The sequence below is a fragment of the Somniosus microcephalus genome, chromosome 2 (genome assembly GCF_052327205.1).
Source record: "Somniosus microcephalus isolate GS21.2 chromosome 2, FLI_Smic_1.0, whole genome shotgun sequence".
Classification (NCBI taxonomy): domain Eukaryota; kingdom Metazoa; phylum Chordata; class Chondrichthyes; order Squaliformes; family Somniosidae; genus Somniosus; species Somniosus microcephalus.
The window spans coordinates 253,081,436-253,103,273 of record NC_140988.1 but is presented as its reverse complement, the minus strand read 5'-3'; the positions used below and the strand labels follow the sequence as shown (position 1 = coordinate 253,103,273).

At 43.8% G+C, this 21,838-nt stretch overlaps 1 protein-coding gene across 3 annotated transcripts in view; it reads right to left on the bottom strand.

Moving 5' to 3' along the window:
* fat1a (FAT atypical cadherin 1a) overlaps window positions 1-21,838 on the bottom strand; it is a 274,663-nt gene that overhangs the window by 110,724 nt on the left and 142,101 nt on the right. For all 3 annotated transcript variants that reach the window (XM_085970887.1, XM_085970905.1, XM_085970896.1), the window contains exon 4: window positions 9,460-9,521. In XM_085970887.1, the coding sequence (XP_085827013.1) occupies window positions 9,460-9,521 (62 nt within the window). The remainder of the gene's footprint in view (window positions 1-9,459; window positions 9,522-21,838) is intronic.

Genomic DNA, 21,838 nt, shown 5'->3' with positions numbered 1-21,838 from the left:
TGTCCCTTAAGGTATCTGCCAGTCCCGCTCCAAAGTGGCAGTGTTTCGATAGTTTGCGCAGTTCTGTTAAATAATCAGCATTGCTTTCATCCTTATGCTGGTTCCGTTTGTGAAACTTGAATCTTTCTGCTATCAGCAGCGGTGTGGGGTTTAAATGTTCCTTTAGTATCGTTACTATGTCTTCAAAACTCTTTTCCATTGGCTTCGTTGGGGTTACTAGATTTCGTAATAAACCATACGTCTTTGCACCCATTAAATTTAACAATACCGACGCTTTCCTGTCATCTGACACCTCATTTGCCTTGCAGTACACCTCTATTCGTTCGACATATGTAGTCCAATCTTCGACTTCATTGTCAAATGCGGTGAAACTGCCACTCTTCGGCATTTTGGGTGTGGTTTAAAATGGCGTCTCCCAATGGCTTAAAATGGCGTCTCCAGCGCTTTCCTTCCTCCCGCTGCTGCCAACGCCGCTCCCGGCGGTTCTCGCGGCAATGGCGGCGCCCTGTAGGTTTCGCGCGCTTCTCCTGCGCTGCTGCCAACGCCGCTCTCGGCGGTCCTCGTGGCAATGGCGGCGCCTCGCGGGTTTCTGCGCGTCTCTCCCTCTCTCCGACGCTGCTCGGCCCCTGAACACCGGCTGCGCCCTGTGCGCTCTGCCCTCTCTCTCCCCCGTCGACGCTGCTCGGCCCTTTGCCGTGCCGCTCGGTCGGGCTCTAGCCCGCCACTGTCCGGGAAGGGTCTGCGCACTAGCTGTTGCCAGCCCTTTTCGCTGGACCACCTCGACTGGAAAGCCAAGCCTGGCTCTCGACAGCCTCCCCCGCAATTCTCGAGTCTCTGCTGGATGACTGGGCGGTTGCCCGTGGTCGACGACCGAGTCTCTGGCCTTGACCTCCAATCCACTGATCTCCAGGAACGAATCCCCGGGAGTTGATGCAGAGTTGCAGGTAGGTTTGAACCTGCCTCGTCGCCAATGTTGCATCTGTGTATAATAAGACACAGACTGCGGAGAACGGTACAACAGGTGTTTACTCAACGTGGCTCACACTGCAACTGATCTGTACAGATTACTACTCAGTGCTATATACAGGTGTGGTCACTGCCGGTACTGCAATATACATGAGCTGTAAAACAGAGTTCCCCCCTTAAAAGGTATATACATTACAATACCCGCCCTGCTGTATGCCTCAGACATGGACCCTGTACAGCAGGCACCTCAAAGCACTGGAGAGGTACCACCAACACTGCCTCCGCAAGATCTTGCAAATCCATTGGCAGGATAGGCGCACCAACGTCAGTGTTCTTGCGCAGACCAACATCCCCAGCATCGAAACTTTGACCACGCTCAATCAGCTCTGATGGACGGGTCACAATGTCCGCATGCCCGATATGAGACTCCCAAAACAAGCGCTCTACTCGGAGCTCCGGCACGGCAAGAGAGCCCCAGGTGGGCCGAGGAAACGCTTCAAGGACACCCTCAAAGCCTCCTTGGAAAAAGTGTAAAATCCCCATCGACACCTGGGAATCCCTGGCCCAAGACCGCATAAAGTGGAGGAGAAGCATCCGGGAAGGCGCCGAACATAGAAACATAGAAGATAGGAGCAGGAGTAGGCCATTCGGCCCCTCGAGCCTGCTCCGCCATTCAATGCGATCATGGCTGATCATCCAAATTCAGTACCCTGTCCCTGTCTTCTCCCCATATCTCTTGATCCCTTTAGCCTTAAGAAATATATCTAAGTCCTTCTTGAATATATTTAATGAATTGGCCTCTACTGCCTTCTGTGGTAGAGAATTCCACAGGTTCACCACTCTCTGGGTGAAGAAATTCCTCCTCATCTGTCCTAAATGGCTTACCCCTTATCTTTAGACTGTGACCCCTGGTTCTGGCCTCCCCCGCCATCAGGAACATCCTTCTTGCATCTAGTCTGTCCAGTCCTGTTAGAATTTTATAAGTTTCAATGAGATCCCCTCTCATTCTTCTAAACTCCAGTGAGTATAAGCCCAATCGACCCAACCTCTCCTCATACGTCATTCCTGCCATCCCAGGTATCTTCGCTGCACTCCCTCCATGGCAAGAACATCCTTCCTTAGATAAGGTAAACAAAACTGCACACAATACTCAAGGTGTGATCTCACCAAGGCCCTGTACAACTGCAGCAAGACATCCTTGTTCCTGTACTCGAACCCTCTCGCTACGAAGGCCAACATATCATTTGCCTTCTTAACCGCCTGCTGCACTTGCATGCTTACCTTCAGCGACTGGTGCACAGGGACACCCAGGTCTCGTTGCACTTCCCCTTCTCCCAATCTATTGCCATTCAGATAATAATCTGCCTTCCTGTTTTTGACACCAAAGTTAATAACCTTGCATTTACCCACATTATATTGCATCTGCCATGCTTCTGCCCAATCACCCAACCTGTCCAAATCATACTGGAGTTTCTCGGCATCCTCCTCACAGCACACACGCCCACCCAGCTTTGTGTCGTCTGCAAACTTGGAGATATTACATCTAGTTCCCTCGTCTAGATCATTAATATATATTGTGAATAGCTGGAGTCCTCGGACCAATCCCTGCGGTACCCCACTAGTCACTGCCTGCCACTCGGAGAAAGACCCGTTTATTCCAACTCTTTGCTTTCATCTCAAGTCTCTTCGCCGGGAGCAAGCGGAAGCCAAGCGCAGGCAGCGCAAGGAGCGCACGTCAACCCAAGCACCCCACCCACCCGCCCCTTCAAGCACCGTCTGCCCCACCTGTGACAGAGACTGTAGTTCCCGCATTGGACTCATCAGTCACCTACAAACTCATTTTTAATGTGGAAGCAAGTCATCCTCGGCTCCGAGGGACTGTCTAAGAAGGTATTCACAATATATATAAATAAATGATCAAGATGAGGGAACTAGATGTAATATCTCCAAGTTTGCAGATGATGCAAAGCTGGGTGGGCGTGTCTGCTGTGAGGAGGATGCAGAGGAACTCCAGTATGATTTGGACAGGTTGGGTGATTGGGCAGATGCTGTATAATGTGGATAAATGCGAGGTTAGCCACTTTGATGTCAAAAACAGGAAGGCAGATTATTATCTGAACGGCAATAGATTGGGAAAAGGGGAAGTGCAACGAGACCTGGGTGTCCTTGTGCACCAGTCGCTGAAGGTAAGCATGCAGGTGCAGCAGGCGGTTAAGAAGGCAAATGGTATGTTGGCCTTCATAGCAAGAGGATTCTAGTGCAGGAGCAAGTATGTCTTGCTACAGTTGTACAGGGCGTTGGTGAGACCACACCTTGAGTATTGTGTACAGTTCTGGTCGCCTTATCTGAGGAAGGATGTTCTTGCCATGGAGAGAGTGCAGCAAAGATTCACCAGACTGATACCTGGGATGGCAGGAATGACGTATGAGGAGAGATTGCGTCGATTAGGCTTATATTCGCTAGAGTTTAGAAGAATGAGAGGGATCTCATTGAAACTTATAAAATTCTAACAGGACTAGACAGACTAGATCCAGGAAGGATGTTCCCGATGGCCGGGGAGTCCAGAACCAGGGGTCACAGTCTAAAGGGCTAAGCCATTTAGGACTGAGATGAGGAGGAATTTCTTCACCCAGAGTGGTGAACCTGTGGAATTCTCTACCACACAAGGCAGTTGAGGCCAATTCATTAAATATATTCAAGAAGGACTTAGATATATTTCTTAAGGCTAAAGGGATCAAGGGATATGGGGCTAAAGCAGGGACAGGGTACTGAATTTGGAAGATCAACCATGATCTCATTAAATGGCGGAACAGGCTCGAGGGGCCAAATGCCCTACTCCTGCTCCTATCTTCTATGTTTCTACGATCTTAAATTTATGCCTCTAAGCCACCAACCAGTGGAAATACATTTTCCTGATTTACCTCATCAAAACTCCTCATAATTTTGAAAATCTCTAAGAGAGCTCCTCTTAAGCTTCTCTGTACCAAGAGCCGCAGCGGTAGATTTTAACTTGGGCCACCCGGCGTAAAGGCGGCAGCAGAGGTGTTAAAATAGCTGTGCAGCACATAGCAGCCAGTTTACATCACCATTCTTACCAGCGCCAAGCAGAAAGTGGCTGACTGCTGGGCGGCCCATCTGTGTCAGGCAGTAGGTCCTTTCAACATGCTACACAGGACCCCAATGCCAGTTTGGAAGACGACTGGGCAAATCGTGCGCCATTCGTACACACAGTTTTACAGATGGTACAGTTGAAGAGGCCCCAAAAGGGAAAGTTTAAAATTAATTTTCTGGGGTCAAACCCGCATCCCCCCCTTCCCACGGACTTACCTCGCTACCAGCCAGACCAGATCCAGCAAGCTCCATCGTTCTGCCTGTTTTATGCCTGCAGCTCACTGATTCTATGGCTCCCACCTCTTCACTCCCATGCATGGTGCAATCTGTGGTCCCTGATTTGCATATGCAACATGGCCACCACCATATTAGACCATTAGGCGCCCAATTTACACCCATGCTGCGTGATCCAATTTCTAGGCCATAATTTCTCTCTGTGCCAAAGGTACAGTCAATGGCTTTATCAACACTCTAGGATGAGTATGATTTTTAAATTTCCCATGGATAACCCACAAGCCTATGCTGTCCTTTGAGAAAAGTGGAGGTGCAGTGTAGTTATGGATCAAATAGGCAGTAAAATGGAATTAAATTCTAGACAAATCGTGTACTGGAAAACACATGTATATTATTATGTTCATATATACTAGCAGCTGGCAGAAGGGACTTACTCAGCTTTATTTGGTTAACAATCCTAGACACAAATGGGTCTAAAATGACAGTTTAATGAACTCGAGACACAGTAAAATTTTTAAAGAAAAACACCTCTCCTGTCCAAAAATGTCTCGATTTGTCTGCCCAAAGAGCCTTCATTTGTCTAGCTCTAAAACATTGTCTTAGCATTTATTAAAATGTCATCCATCAAGAAACAGATTTTTTGAACACCTGTCTAAGTATACATTCCAAAAGAATAAGACCCGAAAGCAATACTCTGATCTATCACTCCCAGTACGAGAATATTTGTACTGTTGTGGAGTAATGAATGACTTTAATTACTACTCATACAAGGAAGCTTGGTCATTCAAAGCCAAAGAAAATAAGCTCTATGTAGGTAAATTAATTTGCTGTCTCATCATGCACATTTCATATGGCAACCTGAATTCACTCCCTTAGCTATCAAATGGATAATTAGAAGAATACAATGGTGTACAGAACCACGAGGTTTCCTCTCAATGTTCTAAATGTTCGCCTGAAGAATCAAAGCAGCCAAACCAAACTTAAGACGCTTAAGAATCACATCAATTGTAAAATTACCCAAATCACTGTAATGCACTCTGGTGCTCAACAATAATAGAATTGCTTGCTGCATGAAGTAACCCTTTTAAACAAAATATTAGCCCTCTCAACCAACAGCAGCAGGATAACAAGGCAAACATTTATAATTTACTAACAGAAGTGGCTTCTCCCATTCCAGTACAGTAGCTACCTCTTAAAGAAACACATTTTAATAATGGTTCTGCAAAAGTCTTCTCAGTATGTCCCTTATAAACAAAACGGAAGGGGATAGACTTTAATCTCCGTGCAGTTTTCAGGCTGCCGCCCGGAGGAGTGTAGCGGCCAGCTGCTCGATAGTGCCAGCAGGAGGACCCTTCCATTTTGAGGGCCGGAACTCATTATCGTAGGGCCGGTGTGTTGTGGGCAGAAAACAATTGCGCTGAGGCAGCCCGCAGCCAATAAAAATCCAGTTTTGGTGGGGGAGAAGAGAGCTGGTGCGGCAGTGGAGCCCAGAGGAGCACTCCTGTTGCTCCTGGCCCCATAAAGATAAATTAAAACTTACCTTCTGGGCTTCTCTTCGTCTGGACTGCCAGCTGAAACAGAGTGGAGTGTGCATGGCCAGTTGAGTCCCAAAATGACAATAAGTTTGTCACAGGACCCCAATTTGCATATTTAAAGGACCTAGTGCTTGACTCAGGTGGGTGCTCTGGCTGCCCTAGGTAGGCCCTTGGTAGGATAGCATCGGCCACACTGTTGCCAGAAACAGGGCCCAGTGTTACCCCAGCACATCGGCCACATAGTCAGTGGGAATGGGACAGTAAGTCAAACCCCACCATTTTCGAGGCACTACCGCCCACATTTCTGCCTGGCTTGCAGCCTGAAAATCCCTCAAGAACAATAAAAAAAGCATGGAACAAAACAGGCCAGGCCATTGAACCATCAACCCAATTCTTGAATAGACTATGAACTGGACTCTCCCCATTTTATCCACCTGAAAGCTCTGCAAATTTTTCTCCTGACCACCAAAAACAATCAAGTAAAATTCCAGACTACTTATTAACCTTCACATTTTCACTTTCAAAGCCTGCCAGTTGCTTTCCACAGATAACAACTACATGAACCCAGGAGCAAAGGAACCATCGAGTCCTGTGGAGTGTTTGATTATCTTTGTCTATACTTTTCCCTATAGCTGTCAATCCCAATGCTGGCCAGATGTTTATCCACCTTTTACTAGAATTAATTGACATAGCTACAACTGCTTTTGCTGGTAATCTGTTTAACACATCCACTACTCTGTGGGGGTGTTTTCTTTAAGCTCTAGCCTCGCTTGAGGCTTGTTCATTTGTATCCTCTAGTTTTACACTCACAGTCCAAGTTAAATAGCCTGCATATGTCAAGATTCCATATCTCCCAGTATTTTAAAGATCTGGATCATATCTACTTTCATTTTTTTTCTACAATGCATAGACAATTATTATTTTTCTTTAATGGATTCACATGTGTGGTTTCCCCATCAAAGGTCCAACTCCCACATCAAAGTAGGCCGAGAATGTTGAGGAAAAATATATTGGAGCTTAATGCAAAGCTCTAGAACCATTACCACTCAGTATATTCAGTGACGCAGTTTGGTCACACATTCAGGTGACCAAAATCCTGCTCATATATTTAGGTTTTCAAAGTCACAATTTGCAATGTAAATTTCTTCTCCCCTTTCCTCATTTTCCCCCATTTTATCCAAAGGCTCTTGCTGTGGTACACTTTAATTCCTGCCTACAGCCCTCGCTTGCCTTGTTCATGTGCCTAATCTTGATGTGTGAGCCTAGATAACAAGTGCCAATAGGCTATTTTATCATGAAGGGCTTCACAGCTGACTCCAATCTTGTCCTCACCCAATGACTGCACAAAAGTAACTTCAAACAAGAGCCACTGGAAAGTGATCAGGATTGAAAACGAGCTGTTCTTCCCTCACCCTAGTGCAGGATTGCTGAACCCAAACTGTATCTTGGTTGAGGTGAGATAACGCAATGGAGACCAGGAATATAAGCTCGGTCTTTCTGGTTGATATGGTTTAGTATCACACCATGCAGTGCATTCATACAATGGCCTGCAACTAGCAACTGGGCGCAGGGAACGGACCCTGTGCCAGAACGGGTAGGCCCAGAGCACACTAGATATTGGGCCTCAGGCCTACCGGGAGGGAGCCATCAGTGGTCTTCGGCACTGTAGTGGACCCAGGAGGAGGAGCACTCCTCCTCCCAGCTCCACCTTCAGGTAAGAGTTTTAACACGTACCTTTTTGGTGGCAGACTCCAGCGGTCCCGTTAAGAACCATGGTTAGGCAGCTTGTAGACCATATTTTCCCCAAACGCAGCCGGCCTTGAGCCGGCTTTGTTCAGTGCAGCCAAATTTTGCTAAAGTGGCCTGAAACAGGTTTGAGATCTCCTATTTGCATATGCAGTGGGCCTAATGCTTGTTCCAAGCACGGGACCTGGACACCTCTTTTTCTGCCTTTACCAATATGGCAAGCGGCGCACTTCCAGCACGTAATGAGCATACGCATTTCCCTGCCATACTGGATGCTTAGGTGCCTGTTTTCGCCTGAAAAACATCATCGAATTTCTAGGCCACTAAGTCACCAGCAGTAGCACGATTTTATTAAATCCTCAAACTGTAGGCTCCCTTTGTAATCACCGATATTTTTAAATGTCACTCTCTATATTCTAGCAACCACAAAATGCATTTTGGAATAGCCTGAAAATGAAAATGAAGCTATCTTCTTTAATAAAAACTTGGCAAGGTGAGCAAACCTTTGGTTTTATCCAATTGTTTTCATTAAGTGGTGTCTGTGCAAATGCTCCATGGAAAAAATAATCAGACTAACTGACATGATGTACCACACTCTAAAATATGTGGCAATTACAGAAACAAATGTAAAATGCAGGATGTGAAGGCCACCAGATAAAATTCTCGTCCATAGTCTATACTGTTTGGAAACAGAATGCAATGTCTCTACAACACGCTACATTATGTTGCATTAAATAGAAAGAAAAATGACTTTAAACCTAGTTTAGATTGCTAATGAAGTTTGGACAAGCTCCAAATGTAGCAAAATATAGATTATGGCACCAGAGCTACGTACAAAAACATCTCACTTTTCACAACAGATTGCTGTTTACTGTTAAATGGCCAATAAGCTATCTTTCTTTCACCCTTGTTGCATCATACCAGAACACTGCAGTGAATATTTCTGTTTGTCGCAGTTCTAAATAATCTGTGTTAAGATATGCACTAAGAAATTGCATAGCTGATCAAAGTAAAAGTGAGAGTGTGAAAGCACTTGCCCCATTTTAATTTTTAAAAGTGAACATCTGTATTTGTTGAACAGAATATGAAATGTAACTTCCAGATGACAGTTAAATTGTGATGTTTATGACAATTATCTATGTGGGTTATATAAAAATTTCAATTACATCTTGATCACTGCTATAACCATTAATGAGGGCAGTCAACCAACTGTTCACATTATATGCAATTCACATTGCATAATAATTTCAAGTGTCAGACTAGCTGTTCACACCGAGTCATGCACGAGAGGAAGTGAAAAAACATCAATACACTGGGAAGGCGAGAATGAGGAAAGATTTGTGTTGGTAATGTACTAATCTCGGATAAATATTTATCCACATAACACCTTTCATTTCTTTTTCTTTCTAAATTTTAGTTGCTTTGAAGATTTCCTACAGGAATCCTTCACAAAGCCCTATTTGTCATCATTTTCAGCAGCCCCAAGTGAAACAGATGTGCTGCAGTGAAGAAAGTCAAGGGAATTTCTTTGTAATACATCCACTGCCCAGCAATGGAGTCCATGTTCATGGCCCCTTCACAAGCCTATTGTGGGCTAGCCGTCAATTTTTCTTAGCCTCTGCTGAAGTACAGTAATTGCTAAACACTCACTCCTAATGTGGTGTGTATGCAAAGTAGGGGGCCCCGTGTACCAAATATAAAAAAGATGTTCAAAATTAAAGAGCACAAAATCTTGTCTACGTAAACCACATCAGATTAAGCCGAGCAGATAGTTGAAATTCGAATTATTTTACATTTAAATAAGACTTAATAAACATCAATAATTTATGTTTAGAGAAAATCTTTAAAGCAAACAAATGATACTCACCTCAAGGATATGCTGCACCTGCTGTTCTCTGTCTAGTTTTCGTGATGTTGTTGTAATCAACCCTGCAAATCCAAACAGACCCATTACAGAACCTTTGTAAAGATTCGAATCCAGATATTATTGTGCATGATAAGTAAGTACCAATTAATATTTCAGATTAATTTGACCGGTTTAGTGTCAGAAATGTCTATATGGAGTGAAAACAACAAAATATAGCTGAAAAGAAATAATCCTGGACATTCAACATTTTCAAAACTAGTATTCTGATTTCACGTACATATCAGATCCAAGTTGTCTTGATCACCTTTGATAAGACAAGACGTACTCCATTCAGACTACCATTCAGCTTAAACACTGAATTTTTACAAACTCTGATGGAACATTTCCTACATTTTCCAACTTCACACTAATGTAAAATCACACGCAGTGCACACCCAGGTTTCTGATACGCGCTTCTGATCGGCAAGGCTTTCTGCAGGAGCACAATGCTGATAGTATTATTAAAATTAGAAAGTTTGGCATCATTGGTGGAACACTGTTTAAATCATTGAAGAGAGAGAGCAGCACTATATTTTACTAGTATATATTAAACTGTTTTCAAGAACAGTGCACAAGTAAAGCTGTTCAGATTAGCTTCTTTTGATGTACAGGTACTACTGAGACATGTTAGCCAAGCCACAACTCCTTTACTTCCATACAGACATTATGTGGAGTCTGCCATGTTCATGAAGGTTATCATTCTTTCAGTGATTTCCTATTGTCATAGCAAACGAATGTTAAACTCAGTACCTAGCAACTGCAAAGTCACACAAAATAAATGCTTCCTTCAGCATAAATGGAAAATATGCTTTTCAAATAACAAAACTTTATACAAATATCCTAACAGCACAGCAAATTAACTCATCCTCTGCACACATACACACCAACAAAAATGACATTTAAATCTATTACACCAAATAACAGGAGGGCATACTCCAGGTAACAAAGATTCCTAGTTTGTTGCCATTTTAACAGTAAAACATACCAAAAGCAATGAAAGAAGCTAATTTGGTAGTACATCAAAAGAACCAAATTTGAAGAGCATTGCTTGTGCACTGCTCTGCAGAACAGTTTCATACATTCAGGTAAAATATAGCACTACCATCTCTTTTCAAATGAACTGCCATCAGAAACTAAGCTATTTGAGTGTTCACATGCAGCACAGATATTCAAATGTAATCTTTGCCCTTCAAGTATTCAGTTTCATTAGCTGTACAAACATGCATGTCATGAAATCCAAAAACCATGGATCAGTGTATAAATTTCATATTTGGAATGAACTGGAGTAGGTCTGTCCGAAACCAGCCAGCACAATAGGAGCATAGGTTCTCTTCACAGGGAAGCAAAATGGCTGCAGGAACATTTCCTGTGCGTGGCTCCATTTTAGTAATTACTCTATTTTACTATCCATTAAATATTCACAAGTTCAACAAGTCTACTGAGTATCTGAACACCATATTTCACTATGTAGTCACAATCATTTTATTAGCCTTTAAAATCAGTAGTAAGCAAAGATCAACTTAAATACTTCAAATGTAACTTGTTTAAAGTTACAAATAAAATTCTATTAAACTCTATGTACGGTTCCATTATTTGTGAATTCATGCACATTGTAATAACGCTGAATAAAAGACACTGGCATGGGTTAGCAACCACTAATCTGTGGCTTCACATACCACAGAGGCAAAGCTAAATAAGGCATTTTTAAGTCTGGGAACAGAAGAGGCCCATTTTGGGGAACAGCGGTGATACAGATTAGTTTATAGAAGAAAATTCTTGCTTTAAAGCCCGAATGCAGTCCAATGGCAGAACAGAAAAACAAAACTTTTAACAGCATAATTAAAAAGAGATGGCTACTGTAAAGATTGCTGAAAATGGTACCGATTCATTAATATTCTAATTTAATGTTAGTGGAATCGAGCATCAATTGAAAAATATAATTCTTCCCCAGTTGTTTGCCATTTCATGGACTAAATTAAGGTGTTTGCGCCACAACCCCCCACCCCCCCTGCCCCGCCCGCCTTAACCTTCAATCTCAGCATTTTCTATAATCTGGCAGCAAATTTTTATTTTATTCAACTTCAACTTTAGAGGTTAAAACTGTCTACACATTTGTTTATTTTTTCCCCCAAAGTCAGCCACAAAAATCTCACTTAAACATATCCCTGAAAATAATTTCACTTAAACATATCCCTGAAAATAACTTCAACCTAAGTTTCCCCAAGAGGCAACATTTCATTAAATAAAACAGGCCAGTGAAATGCAAGCAGTCTAGAGGCAATGCATTTGGAGAGCTGTAGTTTTACTATCACACACACAAGAGAAGCTGCTACAGAAAAGGTCTCCAACTCCTAAAGTGCAGAATTGTTAAGAGAACAAAAGGATTAGCGAGAATGGGGTGTACAATGGCAATAATGTAAATTATTGCACATTAGGTGAAAAAATGAATGACATAGGTACACAAAGGGAACAAAATTAGAACAGGGATCTTAGAAAGAGATCTGGAAGTAAAAGTAGACTAATCACTTTCAGTGTCAAGACAATGTGAGGAAACAATTTTAAAAACAAACAGAATGTTGGGTACATAACCAGAACAGTGGAGAATAAATTCAGAGGTTCCTTGGCCATTGTGCTTCAAATGGGACATGCATCGAAGAGGGTGCACAGAAGAGCAACAAGAACGATGCCAAGGCATAAGGATGAGCTATAAGGAAAGATAAGAGAAGCTGAGGTAGACTTTAACTATCGGGCAGACAGCATGAAATGCACAGGAGCCCGGTCCATTTTAATTGGGGTAGGGGAGAGCTGGGGCAGCAGTGGCCCACATTATTCCGGTGTGACCTGGAGAAGTACTCCTCGTCCCACAAAAATAATTTTAAACTTACCTTTTTGGTGCCTTTTCTGCTGTGCCGCCCAGTACAACTGGGTGAAGCATGCACCGAGCACATTCCGCCAAAATTGCGATCAGAGTCCTATGTACGTCTTAGGACCACAGTTTGCATATTAAAAGGGCCGACTGCCCAAAACAGATGGGCAACCTGACGACCCAGCAGAAGGCCCCTTCGAGGATGGTGGCGGCCAGAGAACCTGCATCCACCATTTTCGGCCGCCACTATCCCATTTACGCCAGGCTGGCCAAGGCGGGAGTCCCAGGCTGGCCGAGGCGGGAGTCCCAGGCTGGCCGAGGCGGGAGTCCCAGGCTGGTCGAGGCGGGATTCTAGGGGATTTGCTTTTCTTAGGTTTATATAAGAAAGTTTGGTGGGCCATTGGACCCGATTTTCCTAGGCAGAACTCTGCAAGACCACAGCCTAGAAATTGTTGGTAAATTTCTAGACTTATATGAGCAATGTCTGTAATGTCATCTTAGTGCATGCAGAATACTTGCTAATGGTCAACTATCGGTAGAATCATTAAATATTTATGGTTTCGCCTATGTGGCAAATGGTGAACTGTACACATGCTATCAAAGGAAGCTTTAAGAAAGTTAAATGATCTTTTTCATAAACAAACCAAAAATGTGATACTATGATCACAAAGAAACCTTGAATTACAAAATAGACCCATGTTAATCTTCACTGACAGTACTCCATAAACTCTGCTATGCTATCAGAGTTGTGACGCAAGACATGGCAACAGATCATACAATTGAAGCGTCTACCATATAGATATTCCTAAGCCCAGCTATCAATATTAATCAATCAGGTTTGTAAACCTGTTTAACGTTCTACTTGCAGTAACATTTAAATCATAAACACAAGTTCATAACAACTTCAGTATTTTAAATATACATTTCCAAAGCGCAGTAGTTCTTTTTTACTACTGTTTACCCTCATCTCTCATAAGGATGTTAATTTTGAAAATTATTTTCTTCCTATTTTGATTCTGACATGGGTTCGCGTAGCACACCTTGAAACCAGCTCTGCCAGCTGAGTTAGCTAGAGTGACAAACACATTTATTATTGTACCACTTGCTGCCTAACAAATGCAATTATAGTAGTCTGCATGTAGCAGGAATTATGCCATGGCAGTAGAATTATTCTGTGACTTTAAAAAAAAAAAAAATATTGAATAATAGATTTGTTTGAATAAAAATGTCTAAATTTGACAAAGTGAGCGGTAAAATTTCAATAGCAACAATTTACAGTTCTTTAAAACTTTGGTTAAGGCATCAAATAAAACAGACCAACAAATAGAGCATCAAAAGTTGTTCATAGGATATTCATAGCAATTAAACCTTTACAGAATATCTCAGACAAGGTGGCACATAGAGTAAACGTAACCCACACCAATGCAATATATCCAGCTCTAAAAACATCACTGAAATTGTGATCTTTATGTAAAAATAGAAAAATTTTGCGACTGTGTCCGAGAATCATAGTTATATACTCCCACATCTACAGCCGTCTGCAATTAGTTTTGTGGATAATCAACTATTTATTTACATAAAACTTCAATACTATCTGTCTAGGCAGAAATAATTTTGCTTATTATTATGGCCGTCTGTAGACTGGGATTTGCCCATTAGAAGAACAACGTGCAGAAAACAGAAGCTCAGTCTCGTAAATTACTCAATACCATATCAGCAAAAAATGGTTAGGTTAGCAAAGCAATACAGAAGGGAAAAACAAATAATCCATCTGGAATTACTTTATCTTAAAAAAATGGACATCTTACTATGTACTAGCAATAAAGCGGCAATCCTTTAACATTGCAAATTGTCAGATTCGCACAAATGGAAATTTGATACTGGTGAATTCATCATATAAGCAAATCTTCATTGAGACCTAGTTTGTTAGTTATACATGACTTTGGCCAGAACACCACAGCAATTTTATTTATTGCTGCTCAAATTTAAGGCATAACTTTTAGCGGTGTTTCTTTGCTTTTAAACTTATTTTCTCGCTCCTTATTCTGATCAAATCTGAAGTGATACCTGTAACACAATTCTGTTTGTTAGAAAGTAGAATTAAAGGGCTAAAAATTGAGTAGCGCTCCCTTTGGGGTGCTAACTTCGCCGGGGCGCTACTGGAATGGAAAATGAGTGGTAGCGCCCCAAGAATGAAGTGGGGTGCTACTGGAAGCGCCCCACCTCCCTCTTGGGGCGCTGCGAGGAAATATCGCGCCGCTATGTGCCGCCGTATTGCAGGCCTTCCTCCCCTTCTTAAAGGGGAGGGGCCTTGCGCAGCGCGACCCGGAGCCCAGCTGGGCCCCCGGGGATCGGGAGTGCCGGCAAAAGAGAAGTGCCGGGCTCATGGAGCGTAGCCAGCACTCTGGCGGGGGGGTTGGTAGGGAGGCCGGGGACGGGAGTGGAGGCAGATGCTGGCAGGCGGCCAGCAACAAAAATGCCGCCCCCCACCCCTAAATAGCGCCTCCCTGGCGGCAGGCAGGCCCCCTGACCCCGTCAAACATAGCGTCCGACGGTAAGTCAGGGGGCACTCCCGAAGATCGCAGCTGGGGCGCTGCGCATGGTGATGACGTCATCTCTGGCGGCGCAGCGCCGCGATGTGCTACCGGTTACCGCCGCCGCTAACCTCCCGCTGAATTTCACGGGAGGCGTCGACGGCGCCGCGCCCGGGCGCTAGTTGCTTTGCGCCCAGTTAGTGACCTCTTAGGGCGCTAACGGGAGGCGCAAAGCAACCTAATTTTTCCCCCAAAATGTTTACAGCAAATGAATAAACAATTACAGTTTTTTTAAAACTTGGTGCACTCTGTGAGGAAATCAATCACAAGTTAAAGCAGGCTTTTGTCCAACATAAAATAAATGAAGTGTTACCCCATTCATTTTCATGGATATCTAAGAAACAGCTAATCCTAATTAGAGGCTAAATTACTTTTTTTGTCCACCTTAACCTATTGCTTTTACAGAATTTTACAATTAGGAGGCCATTCCTGTTCACGATTCTGGCCACCAAGTCTTTGATCAAGAATTATTCTGCTGGAAAAACTCATGGATCGCACCCTCACCTTTACTTTTATAAAAAATTATAAAAGGGAAGGCTATGACTACGAAAAAAGATGAAACGTTTTATGAATTCTGCAATTATAGCAGTATTCTAATAGCATAAAGAAAATATATGAGCAACAGAATTTTTATGTTGGAAAGTATTAGCGTTTTACTCCTTCCAGCTTGACATTTTAACACAGCGTCATTAAAATAACACAGCCCTGTGGAAGGAATCTAATTTATTTTAACTACCTCTGAAAAAACTCATCTGAAAAGTCTGGTTTCTTTATTAGTATGGCATTCCACAAGGCTATTCTGTTATTATGGTGCAGCCGGTAGCCACAGCAACTAAATACTGGGGCAATTTCTGCAGAACCACTAGGAACAGGCTTCTAAGGAGGAACATGAATACATGTTAAAAACTTTTTTTGCTGCTAACATCTGCCAAGCAGCACATTTATGGGATAAGGAACTTGGCCGGATTTCATTTGCAACAATACTGACAGAGACAGCAGACAATAGGGTTGCCAAGTTCACAATTTTTTTCTCATGTGTTTGCCTCCGGCACTACGGGGGCGGAATTGGGTGCCTTTGCGCCTCCCATTAGCGACCACTAACGGGCGCTAATGGCTTTGCGACTGGGTGCGGCGCTAACATCGACTCCCGCCATATTCGGCGGGAGTTTTGCGGCGGCGCTACGGTGTTGCGCCCCAATCTCCTTCGCCCGGAGATCGTGACGTCATCGCCGTGCACATAGCCCCGGTAGCGCCCTGGACCCGAAATTGACTTCTGCCCCCTGCAGCAGCACCGGTCGAAAACACAGACAGCTGCAGGAGGCGTGCATCGGGCGGCCGGCTGCTTCGGGGACGATGATTAAAGGCAAGGTGGCTGAGATAAGTAAAAAAAAACGTACCTTTCTTGTTCCAATTTTTTTCACGGGTTCCTGCCCGCAATCATCAGCCTCGCACTCTGCTTGCGTGCCGGGCTGATCGTGCCTGCCTTGGTGGTCCAGGTAGGTACTTTTTATATTGCAGATCCTGCAGCGATGGCCCTTCCCTTTAAGGGAGGGACGGAGCCTTTGAACGCGGCAGCGCTGCATGGCTGAAGTCTCCGCCCCGCCTACTGCGGATTGCGCTCCAAGAAGGATGTGGAGTGCTTGATTTAGCGCTCCACTTCCATCTTGGAGTGCAAACGGCGGATCTTTCAAAAGGTTGAAATCGTTAGCGCCTGGTACTAACTTTTCAAACTTTTAAAAATTAACACCCCAAATGGGGTGATAGTGAATTTCTCCCCCAATATCTCTAGCTATTACCAGTGTTTGGTTTGAAAATCAAGTAGAATTTATTATGGTTACATGTTACACACATTGTAAACAATGGAAACAGAACTCAAATGAAAAATATCACAAAATGATTAAAAAAGGAGAGATGATTAACAAACATAACTTACAACTGAAACTGTTGTTTTCCTACTGTCTTGTCCACTGTGTTTTCTTTGATCAAATAAATTTTGGGGCATATAAGAGGAGCCCATGAAATGTTAAACCGAAGATAATCTGAACAGGTAAAGTATTACAAACAGACAATCTGTGCACATTGATATATGCATACAGAGATGATGCATTTCAAAACATGAACAAATTTGTTACAGTATTCCACATTCACTTCATCTAGATAATTTAGTCAGACATGGGGACTAGGATCATTTTCTTGCTAGCCGCTGACTCCTCTGAACTATTAAACTCGTTCATACCAAAAAAAAATTCTTATGGTTAAGGCTTGAAACTATTGCTTAGAGCAAATGAATCACTATAGGGTAGCAAAATACTGCGGATGCTGGAAAACTGAAATAGCAACAGAAAACGCTGGAAAACTCAGCAGGCCAGGCAGCATCCATGGAGAGAGAAACAGAGTTAACGTTTCAGGTCGAAGACCTTTCGTCAGAACTGGAAAAAAACAGGAAAGGGGATAGATTTTAAAGCAAGTTTAGGGGCTGGGAAAAGGGGGAGGGGATGAAAGAACAAAAGGGAAGGTCACTATATGCTTTGATTGTCACTTTTTGAAATCAGCAGCACTGATATGTTGTGGGATCAAGGAGGCAAATGATTAAGACAAACCGAAAGAGATAGTGGAAATTATGATCAGAACACAAAGTACCTTTTTGGTTGAAGTTTACAAGAGACCGGCATCAAAATAGCTGGAGAAATGAATCCTCCAGAAAAACATTCCGCTAAAAATGAAAATAATAGGACCATGTGCCTTATTTAAAAATAATGATTTCCTACAAGTGTTCTGATCAGGATCTTCTTGTTAGTCACACCTGCTGTTGGGACATATATTGTTCTTTAATGATATTGAGATTATAACTGAAATATGCTGCAGTTGCTGATATTTAAAAAAATTACAAATTCAAAAATCAGGGTATACTCTTATTCCATGACTGCCAAGATCAACAATTCCTTAAGCAGGTCATAAATATATGAAGCTATTTTACAATGCTTAAATAAGTAATAAAATATTTAGGAAATAAACCCACTTCGAAAGAATAAAAATGACCAGAAAGCCCTGGTTTGTCAGGGAGGTAGATGAAGTTTGTAAATCCATGATTCACTGGAATTCCAAACATTTAAAAATTGTGGATTTGGTGGCACACTCCCCACTTCAGCCGAGTGAGAAATTGCCACTGATGGTGGAAAAGGAAGAGGGGAAAATTAAATTCTGGTGATCGGAGATGGAAACCAATACAGTTCCTCTATATTAATCTCTGCTTAGCGGATTTCCAACGGGGCATGGAAAATACCTCGGTAGAGGTGAAAGTCACTCCAAACTTAAAAGCATCGAAGCACCTATTATGCTTAGAATATGCCTAAAATATTATACAGTGATTTTGAAATGTTTTGCACCCCATAATATTTGATGTCTACGGCCGAGATTTTCTGGGGGGGTCAGCGGGCGCGATCAGTGGCGGTTCGGGTGGGGAAGTGTTTTTTTCCCCCCCGGCGGGTCAGGACCCCGCTGTGAACCCACCGCCACGCGCCTTTCCCAATGTCGGGTCTGTCAGCGCTGAACACCTGGCACGCAGTGGCAGGGGACCCAATTCAGGTAATCATGACCTTGTTTAGAGATCATTAAGAATACATTTGAGCTCACCTTTTGATTTTGTGTGCTCGCCCATGGGGTCCACGTTGGTCATAGACCACGTCTGTCAATCTGAGGCGGGAGTTCAATGGCCATTGAATCAGCAGTTGAGTTGACAGCTTCAAATGTACAGTAAAAGCTCCCACCTTAGAGATATCTTCCCTCAGCCACAAGCTCTTCTTCACTGCATTTCCAAAACAGATTCACCATGCTGCAAGTCTTTACACAAGTCTCCATCCAGTCTGACCTCATTAGCTCTCCCACCATTGACAGATCGCTTCTGTCATCTCTACTTCACCTGCCATCTATTCCATCAGCATGGGTGCCCTTTATACTCTCTCACCTTGGTCCTCAGAATCCCACCACGATCGGCCTAAACACCAGCAGCACCAACAACACCATCAACCTTCTCTGCAATCACCTGATGCTGCATAAGACAGAGGGCATCAGCACCGGACCAATTTGCTGCCCGGGAGGCCAGGGATGGCCTCACCATGGCCAGATTTACTTCACTTGACACTGTACACCTTGGCTACCACATGATGTGGCAGGCTGGCACCACCCCACGCCAACACCATAAAGCATCCCTACAATGCCCAAGCCATTCCTTTCACACATCACCAATGCGGGGGGAACCGTTATGTCTTGCCATTCACTGCAATTCACTAAGCCACTTCCAAAAGGTGCATACAAATCTGTCCAAGAACGCAAAGTGTTGAAAATAAAGGTTTCAATGTTTGATAGCGCATTAACAGAAACTTTACATGAACATTGCATAAAACACCCAAATGCCTACCCTTGTGTACTATTAGTTGGTATGATTGCACTAGGATGAGAGTGAGTGTGAGGGGTGGCTTGTGAGATGAGGATGTGATAATATAGATAGAGAGGGATGGGTAGAGGTGCAAGGTAAGTTGGTGTGAGTAATGGTGTGCAGGAGTAGGGTAGGGAAGGTAGAGTGATGGGGATGTGATGAGTGGCACAGCAGGATGAGTTTAAGTGTGGCTTTGTACTAATGTTTCGTGATCTACTGAGATCATTGAAACATTTGCGGCACTGCAGCCTGGTCCTCCTGATGACATCCTGATGCCCTCCTCTGCAATGTGCAACCAGGCTGCGTTGATCTCCTGGGGAGGTCTATTCCGCTCATGGGAAGGGAAGGGACGGGAAAAGGACCTCCCTGCGTGCTGTGACTCCCTCCAAAAGCATATGGAGGGAGTCATGGGAGAGCCTGGGTGCAGCCATGCACCTCTGTGCAGTGCTCGTCAGTGTTTGCAGCACCTCAATGCTGTAGAACACTGACAGCACAACATGCCAAAATAAAGTTGGCCATGGTCCCTTTAAGGAAACCGGCTGATGACGCGTCATCAAATGAAGTCACCAGACCGGCTTCCTCTAATTGGCCGGGAAATGCGCTGGGTGGTCTTAACAAGCTCCATCAGGGAAAATTCATTTTAGAGTGGGCTGGAGCCAGCAGCAGGTTCGAGACCCGTCACCGACACCACCCGCCAAGGTTAGTAAAATCTCGACCCAAGTGTTCCATATGGTATTCATCCATACATGAGGAATATTTGTACATCTCACGAGCAACATTGCTGCTTGCAAGATATTCATCCCTCTCCCATTTTATTCTCTTATACTAGTGGATTTCCCAATGGCATTACTCACAGTAGGTCTCCACCCCTGCTCCAATCTGCTTGCTGCCCATGCAATCTTTTCTCGGTCATACATAGATACATAGAAGATAGGAGCAGGAGTAGGCCATTCGGCCCTTCGTGCCTGCTCCGCCATTTAATGAGATCATGGCTGATCCTTTAATTCAGTATCCCGTCCCCGCCTTCTCTCCGTAACCCTTAACCCCTTTTGCCCGTAGAAATATATCTAATTCCCTCTTAAATATATTTAATGAGTTGGCGTACACTGCCCTCTGTGGCAATGAGTTCCACAGGTTCACCACTCTCTGAGTGAAGAAATTCCCCCTCATCTCTGTCCTAAATGGTTTAGCCCTTATCCTTAAATTATGTCCTCTAGTTCTGTTCTCACCCGCCAAGGGAAACATTCCTTCTGCATCCAGTCTGTCTAGACCTGTCAGAATTTTATACACTTCTATGAGGTCCCCTCTCAATCTTCTAAACTCCAGTGTGTACATCCCTAAACTACATAGTCTCTCCTCATAGGTCATTCCCGCCATTCCTGGTATCAGCCTGGTGAATCGCCGCTGCACCCCCTCCATGGCAAGAACATCCTTCCTCAGATGAGGCGACCAAAACTGTACACAGTACTCGAGGTGTGGTCTCACCAGTGCCCTGTACAGCTGCAGCAAGGTATCCCTGTTCCTGTATTCTAACCCTTTTGCTATGAAGGCCAGCATACCGTTTGCCTTCTTGACCGCCTGTTGCACCTGCATGCTCGCCTTCAGTGACTGGTGTACAAGAACACCCAGGTCTCTCTGTACTTCCCCCTCTCCCAATCTATTGCCATTTAAATAATAATTTGCCCTCCCGTTCCTGCACCCAAGGTGGATAACTTCGCACTTGTCCACATTATAGTGCATCTGCCATTTATCCGCCCAATCGCCCAGTCTGTCCAAATCGCTCTGGAGCTTCCTGGTCTCTTCCTCTGAGCCCACCCCACCTCCTAGTTTAGTGTCGTCTGCAAATTTGGAAATGCTGCATCCGACTCCCTGATCCAGGTCATTAATGTAAATTGTGAACAGCTGGGGGCCCAGGACAGATCCCTGTGGTACCCCACTTGTTACTGCCTGCCATTCAGAAAATGAGCCGTTTATTCCAACTCTCTGTTTTCTATCTGACAGCCAGTTCCCTATCCACGCCAAAACTTTCCCCTTTATCCCATGAGCCTCAATTTTCCATGCTAATCTTTTATGTGGGACCTTATCGAAGGCCTTTTGGAAGTCCAGGTACACCACATCTACTGGCTCTCCCCCATCTATTCTACCAGTTACTCCCTCAAAAAATTCCAATAGATTAGTCAAGCACGATTTACCCTTTGTAAATCCATGTTGACTCTGTCCTATCCTGTCCCCATTTGCTAAGTGCTCCGCTATTTCATCCTTAATGATGGACTCCAGCATTTTGCCCACATCTATCCCCAATGTCCCTCACTACCCAATCCCCCTTCACCTACTCTTTCACCCCTTTGCCCATCATTATGCTTACCCATTCCCATTCACCATTTTGCTCATGTTTCATCCCATGCCCAGTCATCACCTTAAATTCCCTTTCTAGCTTGCCCCATT